The sequence below is a fragment of the Misgurnus anguillicaudatus genome, chromosome 19, assembly GCF_027580225.2.
Source record: "Misgurnus anguillicaudatus chromosome 19, ASM2758022v2, whole genome shotgun sequence".
In the NCBI taxonomy this organism is placed as follows: Eukaryota; Metazoa; Chordata; class Actinopteri; order Cypriniformes; family Cobitidae; genus Misgurnus; species Misgurnus anguillicaudatus.
In genome coordinates this window covers 52,875,771-52,899,199 of record NC_073355.2, presented here as the reverse complement: position 1 = coordinate 52,899,199, position 23,429 = coordinate 52,875,771, and the positions used below count along the sequence as shown (strand labels likewise).

General features: G+C 42.7%; 1 protein-coding gene across 1 annotated transcript; it reads right to left on the bottom strand.

Moving 5' to 3' along the window:
- Window positions 1–8,080: 8,080 nt before the first annotated feature.
- Window positions 8,081–22,554, bottom strand: LOC129437155 (probable RNA-directed DNA polymerase from transposon BS). The gene is given in 11 exon segments (XM_073856733.1): window positions 8,081–8,221; window positions 8,224–8,270; window positions 8,273–8,593; window positions 8,596–9,277; window positions 9,279–9,747; window positions 9,749–9,872; window positions 9,875–10,080; window positions 10,082–10,313; window positions 10,316–10,483; window positions 20,041–20,300; window positions 22,262–22,554. Coding segments are annotated over 11 exon segments (2,943 nt in total).
- Window positions 22,555–23,429: the final 875 nt, after the last annotated feature.

Below are 23,429 nucleotides of genomic sequence, written 5' to 3'. Positions count from 1 at the left end.
TTAACATTTCTTTTGTGTTTATTATGCATAATTTACTTTTGTTTTTATTATTTTTTACTTGGATTCATTAACGTTGACTTTACATTTACGATATTTCATCATATACTCTACATAGCTAAAATGATAACTGTAAGCGCAGAACCAATTGCGCACAAATGGTTTAGGACTTAAGTTCTTTTACTTTTACATTCAAGACAAAAATGAGAATGGGAAGATGTTTGTTCTTATTGTCCATAGTTCGAAGTGCAGTGGCATAAGTTGGTAATTGGTAAGGTATAGTGTATTTCTTTAGCCACAAGATATTAATAACTCAAACGCTAAATTATGAGACTGCACTCCGGATTAAAATAAACAGGAAAAGTGAGGCTAAATTAAGCCTCAGAGCGGGGATTATGAAGAAGTTTATTATAATCCAAATCTACATGAATATGAGTTTACCATTATAATCACATGCAATTTGTTTACCATGAAGTTATGCATGTCATGTGTCATGCTGTGTGTGACTCAGGAGTTTAAAAGCCATCTGTGTGGTGCATTATGTGTTAGGAGTTTTTAAAAGCCATCTGTGTGGATTTAAGAACAGCTGTGTGTATTCATGTTTCAGGACACAAAGGATTTTAGTATTAGCAAATAGCCAAGGGTCAAATAGGTCGTGGGAAGGAGACACGGGTCTGAGGACTGTCATGTGATTCTTCAAATTATAAGCCTGAACAGAAACATATTGTTTGAACCATGAGGGGAGGGAACAAAGACCTATAAATTAATCAAACCCTGGCTCAGAGAGTTAGACTGATTTGGAGAGTCCTCCCGGAACTCCACTCTGATTCTGGGAGGATTCACCAGGGCGGCCTCGGCTTCTTATTTTGTCCGGAAAATAAAAGTCTATCTCTTGAAATCAAAACCTAAGACTGAAGAGCGTTTCATTGGAGGAAAATAAAACCACAACAGGTGGTGGGGGTATAAAGAGTTTGAAGCTTGCAAATTTGAAGGACATAAACAGAAAATAAATAAATAACTAATAATACAGGCACTCACGCCAGGCGCGGAGCTATGGGCGGGCCTGGGCCCGCCCAGATTGACAGCTGGCCCGCCCAATCAGAAATGTAAAAAATACTACTCTGTATAGTTAGACATGTATACTACTTTATGTGGTGTAATTTATCTATTGCATGTTATGTTAATAACAGTAAAATTATAAGTAAGCCTGATAACTATTTAAAAACTATTAAAGCAGTTGAATGTTGCGTTATAATGAAATATTCCAAAGCAACTTTCAGCCATGATCACTTTGAGAACTTTTTTTGCAAGCAAGTAGAAAAAGTATTTTGAATAACAACACGTTATAAATATGTGCTGCGCGCTTTCCTCTCAATAACATAAACACACAACAAATATGACAGCGGGGTAAAAAATAGAAAGAAAACATCTGATCATAGTGATGTTGTTTGATATAGCAGCACTATAAGTCACGCCACGTTTATTGCTACACTTTATACAATATAGCCTATTGCTTTTAAGCAACAAATAGCCTATCATAACAACCTATAAGCCTACTGTGTAATTGAGACATTAATTTAAGAAATGCATTAAAGCAGAAAGACGTGTAGGCTGCGGAAATATAGTGGGTTCACTTCAATCCACACCACAGACGTTCTTGGTTTGCTTCCTATTTATTAAATCGAGGCAATTGTTTGATCAAACATTGATTAATATTAAGATACAATTTATACAAAACGAAATTCACTTTAAAGAGAGTCTTTCTACAAAACAAACCTCGCAAAATCGCTTGCCCGACGTCCATTACGGGCTTTGGCGAATTCCTGTCGGGCTAAAAAAAAATGATGCGCCTTGGCCGTCGGGCGGAGGAAAAAATATTGTAATGTGTTTGCATTCTCTCAGATTTAGTTAGGTAATTATGTTGTATGTAATTCGGCGTAATCTTGTTAGCCATTACTATCCTCACAAGTGAAACTGTCAGGAAATAAAGTGAAAGCATTAAATCCATTATTCCTTTCGTTCACGTCTGATATGCGCGCTCCTCGGCTCCGCTCTTCACGAGTAGGCTTGCTCTTGTGCTCATCAAAAAGTATATTAAATGTTTATTTATTTGTCATTTCGTTTAACCCCAGAGTCTAACATTATTCTAGCAATTCCCTTTTTCTTTCTTTATTTAGTAAGTTAACTTAAATATGTGAGAACGAAAATATATTTTTAGTGATTTGCATGAAGAGAATATGATGTTAGAAGCTTCATTTTAAGCATTTAGTAGCCGTATTTATTTAAACACTTTAATAGGTTATTTAAAAAAGTATAAGGTTTTTTTGGGTTCATTTATATTTCCTGTCACTGTGTGCAGGTTCTTTTTTGTAGGCTATGAGAGCCCAATATTTTTTTTACCAAAAAGGCTTAATAAATGTCACGTTGCATTACAATTTAAAGTATCAATAATGTCAAAAATGTGACCTGCAGTTCGGGTGTGTGTGTATGCTGTTTAAATTAGTGTTCTGAAGTTTTGACGAATTTTATAGACTTGTTATAGTTTCTTATTCAAAAGTGACACCCATAGATTCAGGCCCACCCGGACTTAATCCATGCCCACCCATATGTCACGTTCTGCATCCGCCACTGACTCACGCACACAAGTCAACATAATAACTTAGTTGCGAGCTAGTGTAATATAGGTAACATATCACTACTGAAAATCTTGCATTTCCCTGTATCTTGCTGCAGGATTAACTTATACGCGACAAAATGAATTGAATTAAGTTAGCTAATTTTGATATTAGCGTGCACATGTGGTGCAACAAAGTTATTTGTTTAATGACTTATATTATTTACCGTCCTAAGATTGCTGCATACATTTGAATCTTTCAAACACAACTTATTGTCATGATTATTTTTTATAAATTTTTGTGCTGTGTAAATGTAAGAATCCATCTCAACTTACCGAGTGGAATATCGCAATGGACATTGGGATCGTCTTGTTCGATGACGTCAGAGTTATTAAATTACAGGATTTTAAATAAACAAATTAATAATCATACAACACATAAATTAATCAAACACAATCGCAGTATAGTAAAATGTATATTTATATCTATATGTGTTAACATCAACGAGCCTCTGATAAAAATGATTTACCATCCCGCATGGTACGTCTAATCAAAGCTCCCTAGATGAGCAGAAAACGCTTAAAATGCTACTCTCACGTGCCGTGGAGCGTTGTTACAGTCACCTCTGAGTGTTGTTTTACCTGCAGATGATCGCTGTTTTAATAAAACTCCTGTCTGAATGTTGTTTTACCCGCATTTGAGCATAAACTCACCACTGAATGTTACTGAACCTCCAGCGTTGTTTAACTCCGCGCTAGCTGATACCTATTTGATATCAGACTGAGAGGGAATATTAACATTAAAAACCAGTTGAATGGCCAGATAAATATGATCCGGGTCATAAAAGAACAGATCAATTGAGATTACGGGGGTCAATAAAATATATTTTTTGTACCAGGGTAATTGAAGCCGGGTGTCCACTGCTCGCTAAAACAATCACCTGACTGAAACGTACATATCGTTACGTTCTGGCAAAACTTTATTATCGTTTGATATTATCTATTCGGATTAACAGTTACAGTTAACTCATAGCCTACTCGAGTCTCGGTAGTGAGACACCTAGACACATGTAAAATATTTTGTCTGGCTGTTCAAGAATTGTTTGCCATATAGTTTTGTGCGGTTTGGTACGTATTACGTAATCAACGCGATATCATTATTGTGCGATTCCCTGCCATTTAATTTCATCAAAACACAAAAAACGAAAACATACAAATGCACTTTTATTATAAATTGTTCCGTTTGCGAAGCAATCCCATACTCTTTCGGTAACTTACCTCGAGTAAGTGCGATCCATGTGCTCTTGGCACCTCAAAAACATGGAAATAATTACTAATTGATGTCAAAATGAGTGTATGCTGACAAGTCTGGGCTGCGTTCTCCGAAACTACCTTAACGCTACGTCATTCTTAAATTGTACCTTAAGCTGTACCTTATCGCTAATACGTGTTTTCCGAAACGTTCTTAGTTACGTATCACTTCTGTAAGTCATACGTTCGTAAGGTTGGTCTGGAGCGCTCTTAGCTATACCTTATCCCACATAACTCCACTAGGGGCCATCACTTTCATAAAAGCTTACATTGCAGTCTATATAACTAAATATTTCTAAAAAAAAACACTCCGTGTTTAATTAGGCAAATATTTTTATATTTAAAGAGTAAAACATTCACATAATTAGACATCATTACATTGATGGTTGTTAGATTTTTAATTATGTTTTCCAAAGGGACATCAACTGCGAACTATTAACTGCTACAGGATTAAGAAACTATTTAAAAAATATATTTTGGGTGATGGAGGTGGTGAAACTGGCAGCTATACAGCGAATCCTACGATTTTGTTTGTGCATTTCATATCCATTAAATCTTAGTCTACCAACAAGTCGGGTAAAATAAAAAACTAATTAGGATTGTTAATGTTAATTCGACTTTGCATCAAAGTTTTTTTAATGTTTTATAACTTTGAGGCAACTGCATGCCATTCTTTATAAACATTCAAAACAAACTGCGCACTTGCTTATAGTCTCCTAAGGTCAACACAATTTCCACATTAAAACTAATCAAAGCTAAAATCTAAAGTAATCATAATATATATTTATTTATTATATATATATATATATATATATATATATATATATATATATATATATTATGTTATATTTGAGGTAGACAGACATGCTCCAGAAATGCGTCCATTAAGCTTTATCCGCATTGTAACGACGCTGCTTGCGCATCCACTGTCCAAGCACAATAAACGTGTGAACTAATGATGTTTTTATATATTTTAAGTGTTATGCACAACCAATTACTTGCACAACCCACTTTATTCCCCTGTGCAACGCACTTATTGGGAACCCCTAATATAAATTATCCTTTCAAGGGAAGGCATAGCGGATGAATTGGAGCAGTTTAAACATGATACGTTTGAAAATAAAGTTGCGGGTTTTGCACGGGTTTGATATAAAATATAGAAGGTTAAATTTAGTTGTTTGCAATTTGAAATATTTTTTAAGTATGGTTGCTGCTCCACCTGAATTCAGTCACCGAGTTGCCATTGGCCACCTTTGGCCCTACAAGCCACAGCCGAACGCTGGTAAAAGCTCTCCCTCTTCTCGCTCTTGAACGAAGCCAAGAGGTAACAGTCCATTAAAATGAGAAAAATCCTGAATTGTTTTCCATAAAAAACATAATTTATTCTCGACTGAACAAAGAAAGATCACATTTTAGATGACATGGTGGTGAGTAAATTATCTGGATTTTTTTTAAACCAAAAAGATGCGAACATGAACTCATTCAGCTCTGTGCACACGCGCTATTGTTGGGTAGGAAACGCTGTGCCCCAAACAAGATGCGCGTCGCATTTTCAAGTTCAAGCCGGTAGTCCAGACCAACACAGTCAATCTCACTCTCATACAGTAAAAATATCACTTCAAGAATAAAATCATGGCATTGAGTTCTGCTGTTAAACAGTACAAAGAGAAAAAGAAAGCTCAATCTATAAGCATAGACTTTATTCAGTCCACAGAAAGACAAATATCCAACCTACAATGAAATCATTATATAAAATTTGCAACGTAAGTTAATATTTTCTTAATATTTGTTTTTAAAAATGTGCTGTGCCAATTAATGGGAAATTAATTTTTGTAGTGAGTGAAAGTAGCACACTAAATTTGGATGCCCTTTTAGCCCTGCCACCTTATCAGACTATTCTACTGTACTGAATAGATGTGCTAAACGCGTTGAAAGTCGGAGAGGGAAAAAGCAGAAGTCTGCCTTGCTGCCTTTTTCATATGAAATTTAAAGAGGACTGAAACAATCACAAATTCGTGTTCAGTTTATAGAGCTAACATAGACATCTTTTAGGGGGGCTAAGAAGAATTTCGGGGGGCTAGAGCCCCCACAAAAATCCCCGCCCCCCTCTCCAAATTAACGTCCCTGCTGGTAATTAGTGACTTTTATAATGATGTAATGCAATTACTAATCTAGTTACTATTTTTGAGAAGTAACTATTAACTATAACTAATTACTTTTTTAAAGTAACGTTGCCAACACTGGTTAAAGGTACTCAGAAGATGTGATTCACTGTTAACTGTAGGCTGCAGGGCTGTTATGGTAACAGGATTCAGCGTGCTATGAGAGGGATTGTTCATTCACGTTAGTAAATTAAACCCCAATCACCCTGTAGCCCAAGACAGCTTGCCCACTAAAGCTAAGCAGGGCTGAGCCTGGTCAGTACTTGGATGGGAGACCACCTGGGAAAACCAGGTTGCTGCTGGTAGAGGTGTTAGTGAGACCAGCAGGGTCTGCTCACCCTGTGGTCTGTGTGGGTCCTAACACCCCAGTATAGTGACGGGTATACACTATACTGTCAAAAAGCAGCATCCTTCGGATGAGACGTTAAACCGAGGTCCTGACTCTCTGTGGTCCTTAAAAATCCCAGGATGTCTTTCGAAAAAGAGTAGGGGTGTGCCCTGGCATCCTGGCCAAACTTGCCTGTTGGCCTTCTGATCATCCCCTCATACTAATTGACAATATCACTCTGTCTCCTCTCCACTAATAAGCTGGTGTGTGGTGGGCGTTCTGCTGCAATATGGCTGCCGTTGCATCATCCAGGTGGATGCTGCACATTGGTGGTGGTTGAGGATATTCCCCCATTCATATCTAAAGCGCTTTGAGTGCTGCAGAAAAGCGCTATATAAATGTAACGAATTATTATTATTATATATAATGACAGATACTTATATCATTTTTAATTTCTGGAAGTATTTAATCCAGAGTATGACAAATAATGCAGGCTCTTCTGCGATCACGAACAACTGAAGGAACTCACTGACGAGGAACATTGCCGCCTCTCTACCGGATGAGCTTAATAACTTTTACGATCGTTTCGAGGCTCACAACACCGCCCACACAGAGCGCTCGTGCAGCTGCTACAAAAGTGGATGTTACCCGATCCTTCGGTTGGGTAAATATCCGTAAGGCATAGGGTCCTGGTGGAATCCCAGGTAGTGTGCTCCGAGCATGCGCATTCCAACTAGCTGGTGTTTTTACAGACATTTTCAACCTCTCCCTCTGTCTGTCTGTGGTTCTCTTTTGCTTCAAAAAACCCACCATTGTGCCCATACCAAAGAAAAACAAAATCACATGCATAAATGACTGGAGGCCCATTGCTCTCACGCCAATCTTCAGCAAGTGTTTTGAGAGACTTGTCAGAGATTACATCTGCTTTGTGCTGCCTGCCTCGTTGGATCTGCTACAATTTGCATATTGCAGCAACTGTTTCCCCACTGACCCTTAACACTGGTGCTCCTCAGGGCTGTGTCCTCAGCCAACTCCTGTACTTATTGTAAAAACATAACTGTAAAGCCATACACAGCTCCTACGTCATCATCAAATTCGGTGATGACCCAACGGTGATAGGCCTGATAACCGACAATGATGAGACTGCCTACAGAGAGGAGGTGAGCACCCTGACTAAATGGTGTCAGGTGAACCACCTCTCACTCAACATCGACAAGACCAAGGTGCTGGTGGTGGATTTCAGAAGACAGAGCAGAGAACACACACCCATCACCATCAACAAGACACCTGTGGAATAGGTAAGCAGCTTTAAGTTCCCCGGTCTTAACATCAGCAAGGATCTCACCTGGACTACACACACTGATGCAGTACTGAAGAAGGCACATCAATGCCTCTTCCTCCTGAGATGGCTGAGGAAGTTTGGAATGAGCCCCAGCATCCTCAGATCATTTAGTCATTTAGCAGACGCTTTTGTCCACAGCAACTTACAAATGAAGTAAACAATAGAAGCAATTATAGCAACACAAGAACAGCAATACATAAGTGCACCGGAAATAGTCTCATCAAGTCCAACACAGTATACATAGTTTGGTTAGTATTTTTTTCCTTTTTTAAAGAAATGTACAGATAAAGAGAAAGAAAAAATGAAGAAAGATAGTAAGTCCTATATCATGAAGTGAGGTAATGGTGGAAGAGATGGGTTTTTAGCCGATTCTTAAAGACAGCTACAGAGTCAGCAGATCATGTCACGACCGGGAGATCATTCCACAGTTGTGGAACAGCTCCTGAGAAGATACGCGCTAATGTTTTTTATTTCCTTTTTGAGATGGCACCACAAGCCGTCGCTCGGTGGCAGACACAGGGATCAAAAGGGTACACAAGGCTGTATTAGTAAGTGAAGGTAAGGGGGTGGTGACCCAGTGGTGGCTTTAAAGGCCAGGAGCAGAGCTTTAAATTTAATGCGAGCTGCTATAGGAAGCCAGTGTTACTTGACAAAGAGAGGAGTGACATGTGCCCTCTTTGGCTCATTGAAGACCACTCTTGCCGCTGCGTTCTGAATCATCTGTAGGGGTTTGGTCATGCAGGCTGGAAACCCAGCCAGTAGCACATTACAGTAGTCCAGCCTGGACAGGACAATAGCTTGGACGAGGACCTGCGTAGCCTGCTCATTTAGAAAAGGTGTAATTTTCTAATATTGTAGAGGATGAATCTACAAGAGCGAGAGGTGCTGGCAACATGCTCCATGAAGCTAAGTCGATCATCAATGACCACTCCCAGGTTTTTGGCCATCCTGGAAGGCATGATGGTCGAGGAACCTAGCAGAATGGAAAGGTTGTGATGAATCTTTGGTTCAGATAATATGACAAGCAGTTCTGTCTTCGCAAGGTTAAGCTGGAGATGGTTATCCTTCATCCAGAGTGAGATGTCCCTCAGGCATGCTGAGATGCGGGCAGAAACCGTGGGATCATCAGGGTGGAATGATAAGTGGATGTAAGAGTCATCAGCATAGCAGTGGTAGGAAAAAACATGTTTTCAAATGACAGAGCCCAGGAATGTCAGGTATATCAAAAAGAGTACCAGTCCAAGCACAGAGCCTTGCGGCACCCCAGTATCAAGACGTTGGGGTTTGGAAATGCCACCTCTCCAGGATACCCGAAATAGCGTACCTGAGAGGTACGACTTGAACCATAGAAGCGCTGTGTCAGAGACACCCATAGTCATAGGGGGCAACAGGATGATATAGTGGTTGACTGTGTCAAAGGTGGCAGATAGATCCAGTAAGATCAGCACAGATGATTTGGAGGCTGCCCTTGCCTGCCTTAGGGCTTAAATGACTGAGAGCAGCGCAGTCTCAGTGGAGTGACCACATTATGAAACCAGACTGATTGCTATCCAGTACGTTATTTTGTGTGAAGAAAGAGGGTAGCTGGTTAAACACCATGCATTCAAGAAGAGAAACGGGTCTGTAGTTTTCTAGCATAGCAGGATTGAGTGTGAGTTTCTTCAGCAGCGGGGTAATCCGAGCCTCTTTAAATGCTACCGGGAAGGTGCCAGTGGAAAGGGATGAATTGATAATGTGGGTGAGAGCAGGGATAACTGACGGAGGGATGGCCTGAAGGAGCTGGGTGGGTATGGGATCTACCGGGTAGGTAGTCGGATGGTTGGAAGCAAAGACGTTGGAAACATCCGCTTCAGGTAGGAGCGAGAAGGAGGGGAGGGAGCATGTCTCAGAGGTTTGAGTATGCGCAAGATGCGGCGGCTCGGAAAACTGACTGCAGATAGTTTCCGTTTTCTTCACAATACAGGAAGCATAATCATCAGCCATTAAGTAGGGCAGGGGGACAAAGATAAGTAGAGAAGGTTTTGAAGAGAGTGTGAGAGTCATGTGAGTTGTTAATCTTTGAATGGTAGTATAGGGTCTTTGCAGATGAGATAACCGTGGAGAAGGAGGCAAGAAGAGCTGATAGAGACAGAGGTCAGAAGGATCTTTAGATCTGGGCCACTTCCTCTCTGCACCCCTGAGTGTGGAACGATGCTCACGGAGAACCTCAGATAGCCAAGGGGCAGGTGGTGTGGCCCGGGCAGGTCCAGATGTCAGAGGGCATAATGTGTCTAAGCAGGATGTAAGAGTGGAACAAAGTGTGTCTGTGGCGTTGTCAGTATCTAACAGAGAGTTGGTTGGGAGGGGGGAGCATGGAAGGGACCACAGAGGATAAGCGAGAGGAAGAGAGCATGCGCAGGTTGCATCTGAACGTGACCAATGGGGGATCATGTGCAGTCACTTGGGGAGTAAGATCAAGCTCAAAAGTAATAAGGAAGTGATCCCATGTGTGTAGTGGGGTGACCTGGGTGTGGTAAGTGGAACAACAGCGTGTGCATATAAGATCTAAAAGATTACCAAACCTGTAGGGACTCGCTTGAGGTCAAACGATGCAGTCAGGGTGTTGAAGTCAGCTGCCTGTGGTTTCTCAAGGTGGATGTTGAAGTCACCAAGTACTACTAAATGAGTACGATCCTCTGGGAATGAAGACAGAAGTACATCCAACTCCTCCAAGAAGTGTCCATGTTGACCTCAGATCATTCTGCCTTGCACTATAGAGAGCATCCTGTCTGTATCACTGCCTGGTTTGGAAACAGCACCTCGGACAACTGTAAAACTCTGAAAAGGGTTGTGCGAACTGCCAGACACATTGTTGGGGGTTAGCTTCCCAAGTCCAGGACATCTACATCAGATGGTATATAAGGAAATCCTGAAGGACTATCAGTGACTCCAGCCACCCATCCCACAGACAGCTCTCTCTGCTGCCCTCGGGACAACATCCCTGCAGCATCTGATCTTGCACTAGCTGACTGAGGGAATTGCTGTCGAGCACCACACCTAAGTTCTTAACCGTGGAAGATGGCACCACCGTGCAGCTATCTATGGGCAACTTGTAATCTGACATATTATGTTTGGAGCGATTTTGTTCAATATTAAATATCTCTGTCTTATTGGAGTTTAGCATAAGAAAGTTATGTGCCATCCAAGGTTATAATCGTTAACGAAAATGAACAAAAAAAAACGAAAACTAGGTGAGAAAAACATTGTCGTTAACTGAAATAAAAAAAAAACAAGGCATTACAAAAAAAATGATAACTAACTAAAACTGTAATGTGTGTCTGGCAAAACTAACTAAAATAAAATAAAATTATAGATTAAATGTCCTTAGTTCCCTTTCGAGGGAACTTTGACACTGCGTCAGAGCTGACTAACTGTGTTGCTGATAATGAAGGAAAATTAGAAATCCGAAAGTTTAGGAGCTGAGAGCATGCTCACGCCGCTCTTGAGGGAGTGGTGTGATGTGTGTTTATTATGATAACTTACCTTTCAAAGTGCTCCGTTGTTCCTCCTCTGGGTGTGGATGCCTGCGTTGCAGCTACTTCCCCTCATTGAGAGGGACGTGATCTCGTGTAATCTTCCCCCGAGGGGGTTGATATATTAGAGTACAGGGTAGTGAGGATGCACAGCTATCCTCCCTTCGCCATGTAATGATTTAATCAAGCTCAGTATATGAGCTGCATGTGTCGAAGTTTAATCCAAATGGCCGGAAGGGCATCCGCACGATAAGCTGCCAGAGCCCTTCCAACACGTTAAAACTCAGCCACACACCACTCGGGCTGTGTGTCATTGGTTTGATGAGTCAAGACAATGATCGCGTTTCTCGCGGCTTAAGTCCTGCGTCCACTGAGCGGGTGTAGTGTACTTTGACCATGAAATCTCTGCCTCGGGAGGGTTTGGAAGCACGCATTGCGGTTACTTCCAACCCGAACGGGAGCCCTATGCGATGTTTTACCTCTGAGGAGATATATGTTGTAAACACAGCCCTTCTCTTCACCGACCGGTTTAAAGATCCGCGTCCGCTAAGGCGGTGTGCACTTATCCTTGCTGCCGGGAGGGACTCGAGAGCCCGCATGCTGGTTTCTCCCGTCCCCAATCGGTAGCCCGTGCTTCACTGTTTGACTGTGTCAGACGATGTTCGCGTGTCTCACGGTTCGAGGCCCGCCTTGACCGGTCTATTAAATGAGAAGTTGATCGAGGTTGTTTCTCGTAACTGCTAGTTTTAATATGTATGAACCAGCACATAAGAAAAAAAACTATATCATCCAGCGAATTAGATGAGAGATTTCTTACAAAATGAGTGCAATCTCAACACCAGAGGCTTCCTTTCTTTCCTGATCTCCAATATTATGCAAGTCATGGAAAAGACCATTCTCTGACCATGTTTACACAAGCACTTCAGCTAGCTTTTAAACATAATAGGCTTTATTTAGAGAATGTTTTATGTTGCCATGAGTGGCTTCATCCCTAAAGCCTCCAACATTCTCAATATTTGTGTATAAGGCCCTATCAGGGTATGCCCTCCTGGGGAGTGTGGGTTTTTCCGCCATTAACGGGTCCCACACCTCTCAGTGCCCTCCTGTATTAACTGTGAACACTCTGCCTCTCGTAGTACAGAGCACAGTAAATCAGGTTCCCTTGGTAAAAATGATAATATCATGAAAAAACATTCCAAACATATCTCTATGGATGTTATCACAGAAAATTAGGCTACATCCCTAATTTTAGAGCAGGAATTGGAATTCCTTTTATTCAAAGGCTACACGAAACTGTCACAAAATTATGGTTCATGATGTTGACAGTCACTTACATTAATCTCAAATCAGATCCGAGGACTGTTTTTTGTTAATGGCTTTTTCCTTCTCTCAGAATCTCTGGTTTGCCTTTGGGGGCATGGCATACCAATATCAGCCTTCCCTTCGGCCTAGCTCTATCCCTTCACACATTTACAAAATGTGTAAATGCTGCCCTGGCGCCATTGCATCTTTAGGGCATTTGCATATTATTTATATTGACGATTGGCTAATATTAGCACAGTCAGCACAGATGGCAGCACAGCATCGAGATGTTGTGTTTGCACATCAAAGATACCTAGCGTTGAGACTGAACACCAAGAAAAGTATGTTAGTCCCGACCCAGGTGATCATATTTTGGGGATAATATGGAACTCGACGATGATGCAGGCACAGATGTCTCCTGCTCGTGTCATGTCCATTTCTCAAATAAGTGAATGAGATGAAGCTAGGTCAATCGCACACCAAGTGGTGGTTTTAAAATCAGGGTTTTTCCTCAAGGGGCAACCTTTTTTGCATGTTCAGGGTTACGCGCACGTGTCTTCGTACTCTAGAATATGTAAAGATTTCGGGTTTCTGTCTCAAAGCCTGAGGTGAGGTGTGGTCTGTCGCTGCATGACATTAATGACAGATGCATCTCTCTTAAGCTGAGGATCAGCTATGGAAGGCCATTAGGGCAAAAATTTCCAATCAGCTAAAACGCCAGGAAAAGTGTGCTTCTCCAGTACAGAGGACCTCTTTTCTGGGTGTAGTATGGATTTCTACGATAGCAGGCACGGTTGTCTCCTGTTTGTATAGAATCCATCCTTTAACCATGGGGTTCCTTGAGGGGCAACCCGTTTCTCAAGATCAAGGTCACACGCAGATGCTTTGTGCCTTAGTATTATGGAAGAAACAATGGTTCCTTTCGGCCAGTGTTGGCCTTTTTACCATGTTCAGGGTTACGCGCGCATGTCTTTGTGCCCTAAGAATATGGAAAAATGCTGGGTTTCTGTCTAAGGGCTGGGGTGAGGTGCGGACTGTTGTCGCATGACATCAATGACAGATGCATCTCTGTTAAGCTGAGGATCGGCTATGGAAAGCCAAAAGGACAAAAATGTCCAATCAGCTAAACGCCAGGAAAAGTGTGCTTCTCCAGTACAGAGGACCTCTTTTTTGGGCGTAGTATGTATTTCAATGACTGCAGGCACGGTTGTCTCCTGCTCGTATAGAATCCATCCTGTAACCATGGGGTTCCCTGAGGGGCAACCCGTTTTGCATAATCAAGGTCAAACGCGAATGCTTTGTGCCTTAGTATTATGGAAGAAACCATGATTCCTTTCTCAAAAAGGCCAGTGTTGGCTTTTTCACATGTTCAGGGTTACACGCATATGTCTTCGTGCCCTAAGAATATGGAAACATTTTTGGGTATTTGTTTACAGGCCAAGGAGCTTAAGCGGAGATTAAGCAGAGATTAAGCGGATATTAAGCGGGTCCTGCCGGTGGTCGTTGGTCAGGCATCAGCTGGGCATCACATTGAAGGACGACCAGTAGATCAGAGGTGTGCCGACTTTCACATCTACCGGAACTGGGTCTGTTTGTCCCATTGTCCTCAGGGTCAATGGGACCCAGGGACGAGACCGGGAGAGAAAAACAAAATCATATTAGCGTAGGGGCCGTTCACATGTAATGCAAGTGTCACACAGTGATGTGGTTTAATCAGCTCAGTTCCAGACAGACCAACCACTGCGGCACAACTATACTATCCACAGTTGAGGATTTTGCAAATTGGGGGCTCACTGCGACGCTATATATGGTAACTAAGGGTCACCTTCCGATTTTTAAGAGAAAATGAAACCTGTCGACCCGTTTGACTAAGGCCTGTAACCCCACTGTCGTCGTTAATGCAGGTTCAGTGGCAAACGGGTCTATATTGCATACTATTTACAAGATCACGAGAAAACGCCAACATCGCAACCTGACCATACGTGTCAACCCGTTTGACTAAGGCTGGAGGCCCCACTGTCGTCGCCAATGCAGGCCCAGCGGCAAACGGGCCCGCACGGCACACCATTCACAAGACACAAGAAAGCGCCAAAATCGCAACCCGACCACACGTGCCAACCCGTTTGATTAAGGCCGAAAGCCCCACTGTCGTCGTTAATGCAGGTTCAGTGGCAAACGGGTTTGTATGGCATACTATTCGCAATACAAAGAAAGCGCCAAAATCACAACCCAACCATACGTGCCAACCCGTTTGACTAAGGCTGGAGGCCCCACTGTCGTTGTTAATGCAGGTTCAGTGGCAAACGGGTTTGTATGGCATACTATTCACAAGACACAGAAAGCGCCAAAATCACAACCCAACCATACGTGCCAACCCGTTTGACTAAGGCTGGAGGCCCCACTGTCGTTGTTAATGCAGGTTCAGTGGCAAACGGGTTTGTATGGCATACTATTCACAAGAACACGAAAGTTCCAAAATCGCAATCCGACTATAGGTTAAGATAAGGTTTTTATTTATTTATTTGGTTGGTCTGTGTTATGACCGCGAGTGCTTTGTTCTGTACAGATAACTATTTCGAGTTAAGTACTTTTACTAGACAAATTATGCGAATGCTTTGTTGAAGAGAAAAGTTTTAAGTCTAGATTTAAAATTATCGACTGTGTCTGATTCTCGGACATCGGTTGGTAAATCATTCCAGAGCTTAGGGGCTAAGTAGGAAAATGACCTTCCACTTTTAGACAGTTTTGATAGTCTAGGGATAATCAAGAGACCAGAATTTTGTGACCGTAGTGTGCGTGATGGATTGTATTCTGATAGTAATTCTCTAAGATATGAGGGTGCTAGGCCATTTAAAGCTTTGTAGGTGATTAGTGATATTTTAAATTGTATGCGATATTTAACTGGTAGCCAGTGTAAAGATGCCAGAATTGGGCTTATGTGGTCATACTTTTTAGATCGAGTAAGTACCCTTGCGGAAGCGTTTTGAACTAGCTGAAGCTTGTTTACTTGATTTGCATGGCATCCCCCGAGTAGCGAGTTACAATAGTCTATTCTAGAGGTCATAAAAGCATGGATAAGCTTCTCTGCGTCAGATGTAGACAGTATATGGCGTATTTTCGAGATATTTCTAAAATGGAAGAATGCTGTGCGGCAGACGTTGGCGATATGACTATCGAAGGATAAGTTGCTGTCGAACATCACACCTAAGTTCCTAACCGTGGAAGATGGCACCACAGTGCAGCCATCTATGTGCAACTTGTAATCTGACATATTATGTTTGTAGCGATTCGGTTCAATAATAAGTATCTCTGTCTTATTGGAGTTCAGCTTAAGAAAGTTATGTGCCATCCAGTCACTAACATCGCTAAGGCAGTCTGTTAGCTTAGAAAACGTGTGTGTTTCGCTGGGATGTGAGGAGATGTAAAGCTGGGTATCATCCGCATAGCAGTGAAAACTTATGTTATGTTTCCTGATAATGTCTCCTAGAGGTAACATGTATAACGAGAACAGGATAGGACCTAAAACCGATCCCTGCGGTACACCGTATTTAACCAGGGAGTGATATGACTCTTCCTCGTTTACATAAACAAAGTGATAGCGATTGGTTAGATACGACTCTCTGTGCTATGGTGGGGCCTGAATCCTGATTGGAACTTTTCATACATACTATTATTTGTCAAGAATGTGCGTAACTGGCTTGCCACTACCTTTTCTAATAAAGGGAGATTTGAGATTGGTTTAAAGTTTTTAAGCTCTCCCTGATCAAGCTGTGGTTTTTTAATCAGCGGTTTAATAACTGCTAGTTTGAAAGCTGTTGGAACATATCCTATCTCTAGCGATGAGTTAAAGATATTTAGAACCGGGGTTGACACTACAGGGAATACCTCTTTAAGTAGTTTTGTGGGAACGGGGTCTAATATACAGGACGATGATTTGGATGATGTAACTAGTCTAGAGAGCTCATCTATTGTAGTAGGTTTAAATGAATCAAGATGTTCGTTTGGTAGTCTAATGTTAAGTGAACTAACGGGTAGAGTGGTGGCTGCCTGGGTAGCTACGATGTTTTCCCTTATAGCCGTAATTTTGTTAGAAAAGAAGTTCATGAAGTCGTTACTATTGTGTTGAAGTTTACTATTGGTTTCTGTTTGTTCTTTATTTCTAGTCAGTTTTGCAACGGTGCTGAAGAGGAAACGAGGGTTATTATGATTCTCATTTATAAGCTTGCTAAGATAGGTAGATATGGCGGTTTTAATAGCCTGTCTGTATCGTTTAACACTCTCTTTCCATGCTGCACGCCATACCTCTAACTTTGTGCTTCTATAATTTCTTTCCATTTTCCTAGTTGCCTTTTTGAGTGCTGCGGTGTGATGATCATACCATGGAGCTGGCGGTTTTTCTTTGATTCTCTTTTTTCGAATGGGAGCAACGGCATCCAATGTGTTAGAACAGACATTGTTTAGGTTTTCTATTACAATATCTAGATCGTCACAGTTATCTGCTACATGTTTAATTTGGGACAGGTCTGGAAGAGTGCTAATAAAGCTATCTTTAGTGGTGGAAATTATTGTTCTGGCTAATCTGTAGCATGTTGTGGATTGAGTGATCCTATCACTCTGAGGTGATATTTTGATGTCATTAATATTGAGCCCGAGTGACAGAATTAAGTCTAATGTGTGCTTACGAGTATGCGTTGGCCCTGTCACGTTTTGTCTAATATTGAGAGAATTTAGAACATCCATAAACGCACGTCCTAGTGCATCTTTTGGGTTATCCACATGAATATTAAAATCACCAACGATAAGAGCTTTATCTACAGTGACTACAAGCTCAGACAGGAAATCTGCTATTTCTTTAAGGAAATCTGCATGGTGGCCTGGAGGTCTATAGATTGTAGCTAAGGCAAAAGAGAGCTGTTTGTGGTTACGATCGGTTATTTCCATATTTAACAACATTAGTTCAAATGATTTAAATTTTACTTCAGATTTTTGGTTTACTTTAAAAATGTTGTTGTATATTGTAGCTACACCACCCCCTCTCCCCTTTAATCGAGGTTCGTGTTTATAATAATAGTCTTGTGGGGTGGATTCGTTTAAACTAATGTAGTCGTCTGCTTTAAGACAGGTTTCTGTTAAACAGAGTGCATCTAAGTTTTGGTCTGTAACTATTTCATTGACAATAGGTTCTTTATTGGTAAGCGATCTAATGTTAAGAAGGCCGAATTTTAACATTCGAGGTTCATCTGTTAATGTATTGTTTTCTAATTTTATATTAATCAGTTTTGTACCAGATGTGGCAAGCGGTGCTCTGTATTTATTTGTTCGGGGAACAGATACAGTTGAAATGTGTTGATATTCTGGTAAGATTGACTCGAAGTGCTGGGATATAAGTGATCTTGACATATCACGGCAGCTAACAGACGGCAGTTAAGCCGATCCGTCTGTTTCCTGACTTGTACCCTGGATAGTCAGACTGTATTAGAAGTAAGACTATTGGTCAGATTTATAGAGAGAATCGCCCTTCCTTCCTGAGAGGATGGAGGCCATCTCTCTTTAGCAGGTCAGGTCTCCCCCGAAAATGCTTCCAATTGTCTATAAACCCTACGTTATGCTGAGGGCACCATTTTGACATCCAGTCGTGAAGAGACAATAATCTACTGTAAGTTTCATCCCCCCGGTAGGTGGGGAGGGGACCAGAGCATATTACATTGTCGACATTGTTTTAGCGATTTCACATATCTCTTTAATATTATCTTTGGTGATCTCCGACTGGCGGAGTCTGGTGTCATTCGTGCCGGCGTGAATAACAATTTTAGAAAACTTACGCTTAGCATTAGCCAGCACTTTAAGTTTTGATCTAATGTCTGAAGACCTGGCTCCCGGTATACAATCGACTATGGTGGCTGGTGCCTCAATGTTCGCGTTCCTAAGTATCGAATCTCCAATGACCAAGGCACTTTTAACAGACGTCTCAGTCGGTGTATTGCTTAGAATATCGAACCTGTTTGAAATTACCAGGGGGGTCTTGGGTGGGCACCGGAAACGACTTTGCCGCCTGACAGTCACCCAATTAGTCGGCCCCCTTGACTCAGATGATGGAACCGAGCTATGTGTATTACGTTTAACACTAGGCGCACCCGAAACAGTGTTTGTAGCATTAGCGGTATTAGCGTTTGTAGCATTAGCGGTATTAGCGTTTGTAGCATTAGCAGTATTGCTGTCATCAACTAGCGTTTGGATGCGCGCTTCTAGTTCTGCAATCTTCTCCGTCAGCCTTACTACTTCAATACACTTAGCACAAGTAAACCCCTCTGTGCTGATGGAAGAAGCTAAACTGTACATGTTGCAAGTAATGCAGGTTACAAGAACAAGCGGAGTCTTACCGTTTTCATGTTGGGTGATGGCGTCTTCGGTCACCTGGACGCGGTCCGTGAAGCTACATCGCGAAGGAAGCTCGCTCGCAGCACGCCCCGATCGCCTGCGGACGTCTGTAGCCAGTGTGATGTGAGGCACGCTGAATCTGCGACGGCCGGGCAGCAGCTCCTCCACGGCTTCCCGATCGCTTTCATTCTGGGCGATGGCATCTCCGTTCCCTCGAGCGCGGTCCGTGAAGCTGCACCGCGTAGGGTGTTCGCTTTTTGCACTTCTCGGTCGCTTGTGGATGTCTGGAGCCTGGGTGAACTGGGCGCTGTACGTCGCGTAGGATCTGCGATAACCGGGTATCAACTGCTCCACAGCTTCCCGCTCAGGTGAGGACAGGTCTGAATAGCATACATTGGATGAGTCCGCCATTAGATCGGCAAAATGGTAACTAAAGCCGGCACCTGTTTGTTGATGCTAGTGGGCTATATGCTAACACTGGGTGTTTAGCAGTGATAAATCGTTTCACGTGGTAGTACTGCTCAATAGTCGTCACGGTAAAGTATTCTTGAGATAAATGAATATGTTATATTATATAAATAGGAACAAGGTAGTTAGAAAATAGGATTTGGATGATAAACTCGACGGATCTCTGATGCACGACGCTCACTCTGACCAATCACGTAACTGGGCATGCGCACTCTCTCAACAACACAGAGGACCTCTTTTCTGGGTGTGGTATTTCAACGACTGCAGGCATGGTTGTCTCCTGCTCGTAAAGAATCCATCCTTTAACCATGGGGTTCCCTGAGGGGCAACCTGTTTCTCATGATCAAGGTCACATGCAGATGCTTTGTGCCTTAGTAATATGGAAGAAACCATGGTTCCTTTCCCATGAAGGCCAATATTGGGGGCTCAGGGTCGTCACATCAGGCTTACGACGGATGCATCCCTCTAAGGCCGGGAAGTGGCTATGGAAGACCATAGGTCAAAATCTATGTAAATCCACATGGAGCAGACGTTCTGCTGAGGCAGGCGTTGAGCTTGGGGAATGAAGACTCCACCCACATGTGGAGGAGCAAATTTGGCTCAGGTTCGGCCAAGCAAAAGCTGACCTGTTTGCAATTCAGGAGAATTCACATTGTACTCTTTGGTTTTCTCTCTTTCACCCAGTCCCACTCGGACTGGTTGCCATGACACAAGAAGGGTCTGAGGGCCTCCGGTGTGTTTTCCCCAATTGCTCAGCTCCCGGGAGTTCTGTAGAGGGTCCGGCAGCACAGGCACAGCTGTTGCTCGTAGCCCCGTGTTGGCTGACCCGAGTGTGGTTTTCGAACCTGGTCTCCCTCCTAGACAGCTCCCCAGTTCAGGGGCCAATCTGGAGGGATCGGTAGTCTCAGGCAAGGGGCACTGTGTTTTACCCCTGCCTAGAGTTTTGGAGTCTGGCCTCTGACCTTATATGACCCAGTTAACTGCCCCTTGGTACAGTTCTGGAGTTTTTATTGTAGCAGTTTGCAGCAGGGCTGCCTCCTTTGACCATTAAGGCTTATGTGGCAGTTATATCTGTCTTTCATACCTTAGTGGTCGGTCCCTCATTAAGTAGAGACAATCTATTCATGCGTTTCCTGTGTGGCACTCAGAGGCTGAGGCCTGCGAGTCATTTTAGGATCCCTGCGTGGGATCTGTCTGTGGTCCTGGAGGACTTATCAGGGGCACCATTTGAGTTATTGATACCATTTCAGAAAGTTTCTTACTCTGGAAATTATATTTCTCCTAGCTATTACCTCCCTTTAGAGAGTATTTAGAAAGAATTTTATTGGCTCTCTCTGCTTCACTCACTTGCCTCGGGTTCGCTCCAGGCATGGTGAAGGCTTTCTACCCTAGGTCGGATTACGGGTCTAAGGTTCGGAATAATATTCCATGCCCCATAATATTGCAGGCTTTCAGCCCTCCACCTTTTAAGGATTTAGCCAGAGGGCGCTTAATTTGCTATGTTTAGTGCATGCACTGGACATGTATGTGCATTGTACTGCCGGTGAACAGAGCAGTTATTTAAATGCTTCGGTTTGGCCCGGACTGAGTTCCCGGCCACCAAGCAGCTTTTAGGTAGATGGATAGCCGAGGCTATCCCATGTGCTTATGAAGCCTCTTGACGGCCCTTTACTTTAACCGTCAGAGCACATTCAACTTAAGGTATGGCAGCATATAGGGCCCTGTGGGCAGGATATCTGTGATGCGGCAGGCAGGTTCTCACCGCTCACTTTTGTACACTTTTGAGTTGGATCTCAACTCTTTTCCTGGTGATCGTGTGCTTTGGTCTTAGTTGTGCTTTGGTCTCAGTTGTGCTTTCTACACACAGACAGGCACTTGTAGTCTGGCAGATTGGGTATAACGTTCCTCATAGCGTCAGCTCTGATGCAGCGTTGAAGTTCCCTCGCTGCGTCTTCCTGGCCATACTTCCAGCGTGCCTGAATACCCGCCTCGGCTTATGCGAGATAAAGTGGGCGTTCCTTTCTGCCGTATTTATGCTCTCTGGCTTCCGTCTATGACGTCACGCCCAACCATTGGTCAAATTTGATATACATACTCAGACGCCGTCACGCTGTAGGCGTTCCCCATAGCTTCAGCTCTGACGCAGCGTATCGTTCCCTTCTAAGGGAACAAGGGTTACATACGTAACCTGAGATGTTTTTGTCTTTGTCAATGTCTTTCATAGAGCAAATTACGTTAAGCTTCAAATTCCTTTCCATGCATCTCTCACTCACGGGTCACACACACAAATTCGCAAATTAATGACTCATTTAAGTTGGTTCCTTACAAGGTGTTGCAAATAAATGCGTCTTTTGAGTCGGTTCTTTACGCAGCAGATGTGTCAAACGTTTTGAATGGTTCGCGTATCAGTTTATATGAATTGTTTAGATCACTGCAAAAACTGAATCATCTGATGCGGTTTTGCTCGTGTCTAGAAACATGCAAAACATAAAGAGTTTTGAATAACGAGTATATGAATTTACTAATCTTTTAACTAAATGCAAAACTTCACACGTGTTCCCGCTATTATATACACACGACCTGTTCATCGTCAGAAACATTTAAACACGCGCAACCTCCAGAAGCACTGTGAACACGCGACTGAATAAAGAAAGTCCATCGATGATTTACGTGTGGATCTCTGTATACTGTACTATATGATGTAAGACAAACCGTCCATAAAACCCACAAAATCCCAAGAAGGATCTTAAGGTCTTCTGATCTGTGGGCATCTTTCATTTAGAAACGGCTTCTATCTTCTCCGGATCAGGAGCAACACCATTAGCGGAGACAATATGGCCCACATACTTGACCTGGGACATGCAGAGTTGGCATTTATCAAGTGAGATTTTCAAACTGTACTCCTTCAACCGTGTTATGACTTTAAGCAGCCACTCCTCATGTTCTTCTAGGGTGGACCAGACGACAATAATGTCCTCAAGGTACACTATAACCTCCAACAGATGCATGTCTCCGACTGCACGCTCCATGAGCCTCTGGAATGTCGCAGGGGCCCCACTAACACCCTGTGGCATTCTTTCATACTCATAGAATCCCAAGGGACATATGAAGGCAGTTTTCTCCTTATCCTCGTCGGCCATGGCTATTTGATAATAGCCACTCCGAAGGTCTAAGACGGAGAACCACTTGCTTCCGGCGAGACAGTCCAAAGCATCATCAATGCGTGGAGTAGTGTACTGATCTGGCAGAGTTCTACTATTCAATGTGCGCTAATCCACACACATACGTATTGCTCCACTCTTTTTATGGACAATCACGATTGGGGAAGCGTAAGGGCTTCGGGATTCTTTAATAATCCCCGCCGCCAACAGGTCCTTGAGGTGTCGTCGGACATCGTCAATGTCAGCTGGAGCAATACGTCGGGATCGTTCTCTAAATGGTCTAGGGTCACTTAGCTGAATATGATGTTTGACATCCATTGCTAATCCCACATCCCATTCTTCGAGAGAAAACATTCCCTTTTTCAGACAATTTCTGCCGAAGCCGATCTTCCCACTCTTTTGGAATGGTGGACTTTCCGAAGTCAAACAGCTTTGGATCAATGCTCTTGGACTTTGGTTGTTTGTCTGGTGCTATGGTCACTGTATCTGTAGGAAATACATGAGCCACAACCATCCCAATTGGGATAGTTACATCTTTGCATGTCTCGTTTTTGATTAACACTTTGCACTTTTTCTTCTCCACAGCAGAAGAATGTAGTACCACTGGAAGAATGAAAAGTACAGTAGGCAACACATCCCCCGATGGAGTTTCTACAATGAAAATGTCCTTCTCCAATGGAGTTTGGGATTCCACTGTACAAACAGCACACATTTCTCCCCTAGAGGGAATGACACAAGCACCTGGGCAAGCCCATTTCACTCTCCCAGCAGGTAGAACAACAGGCTTCTCCCCTACACATTTTATAGGTGATGTCACTTCCAGATTGTGTAGTTGAATTCTTAACATGTGTGCT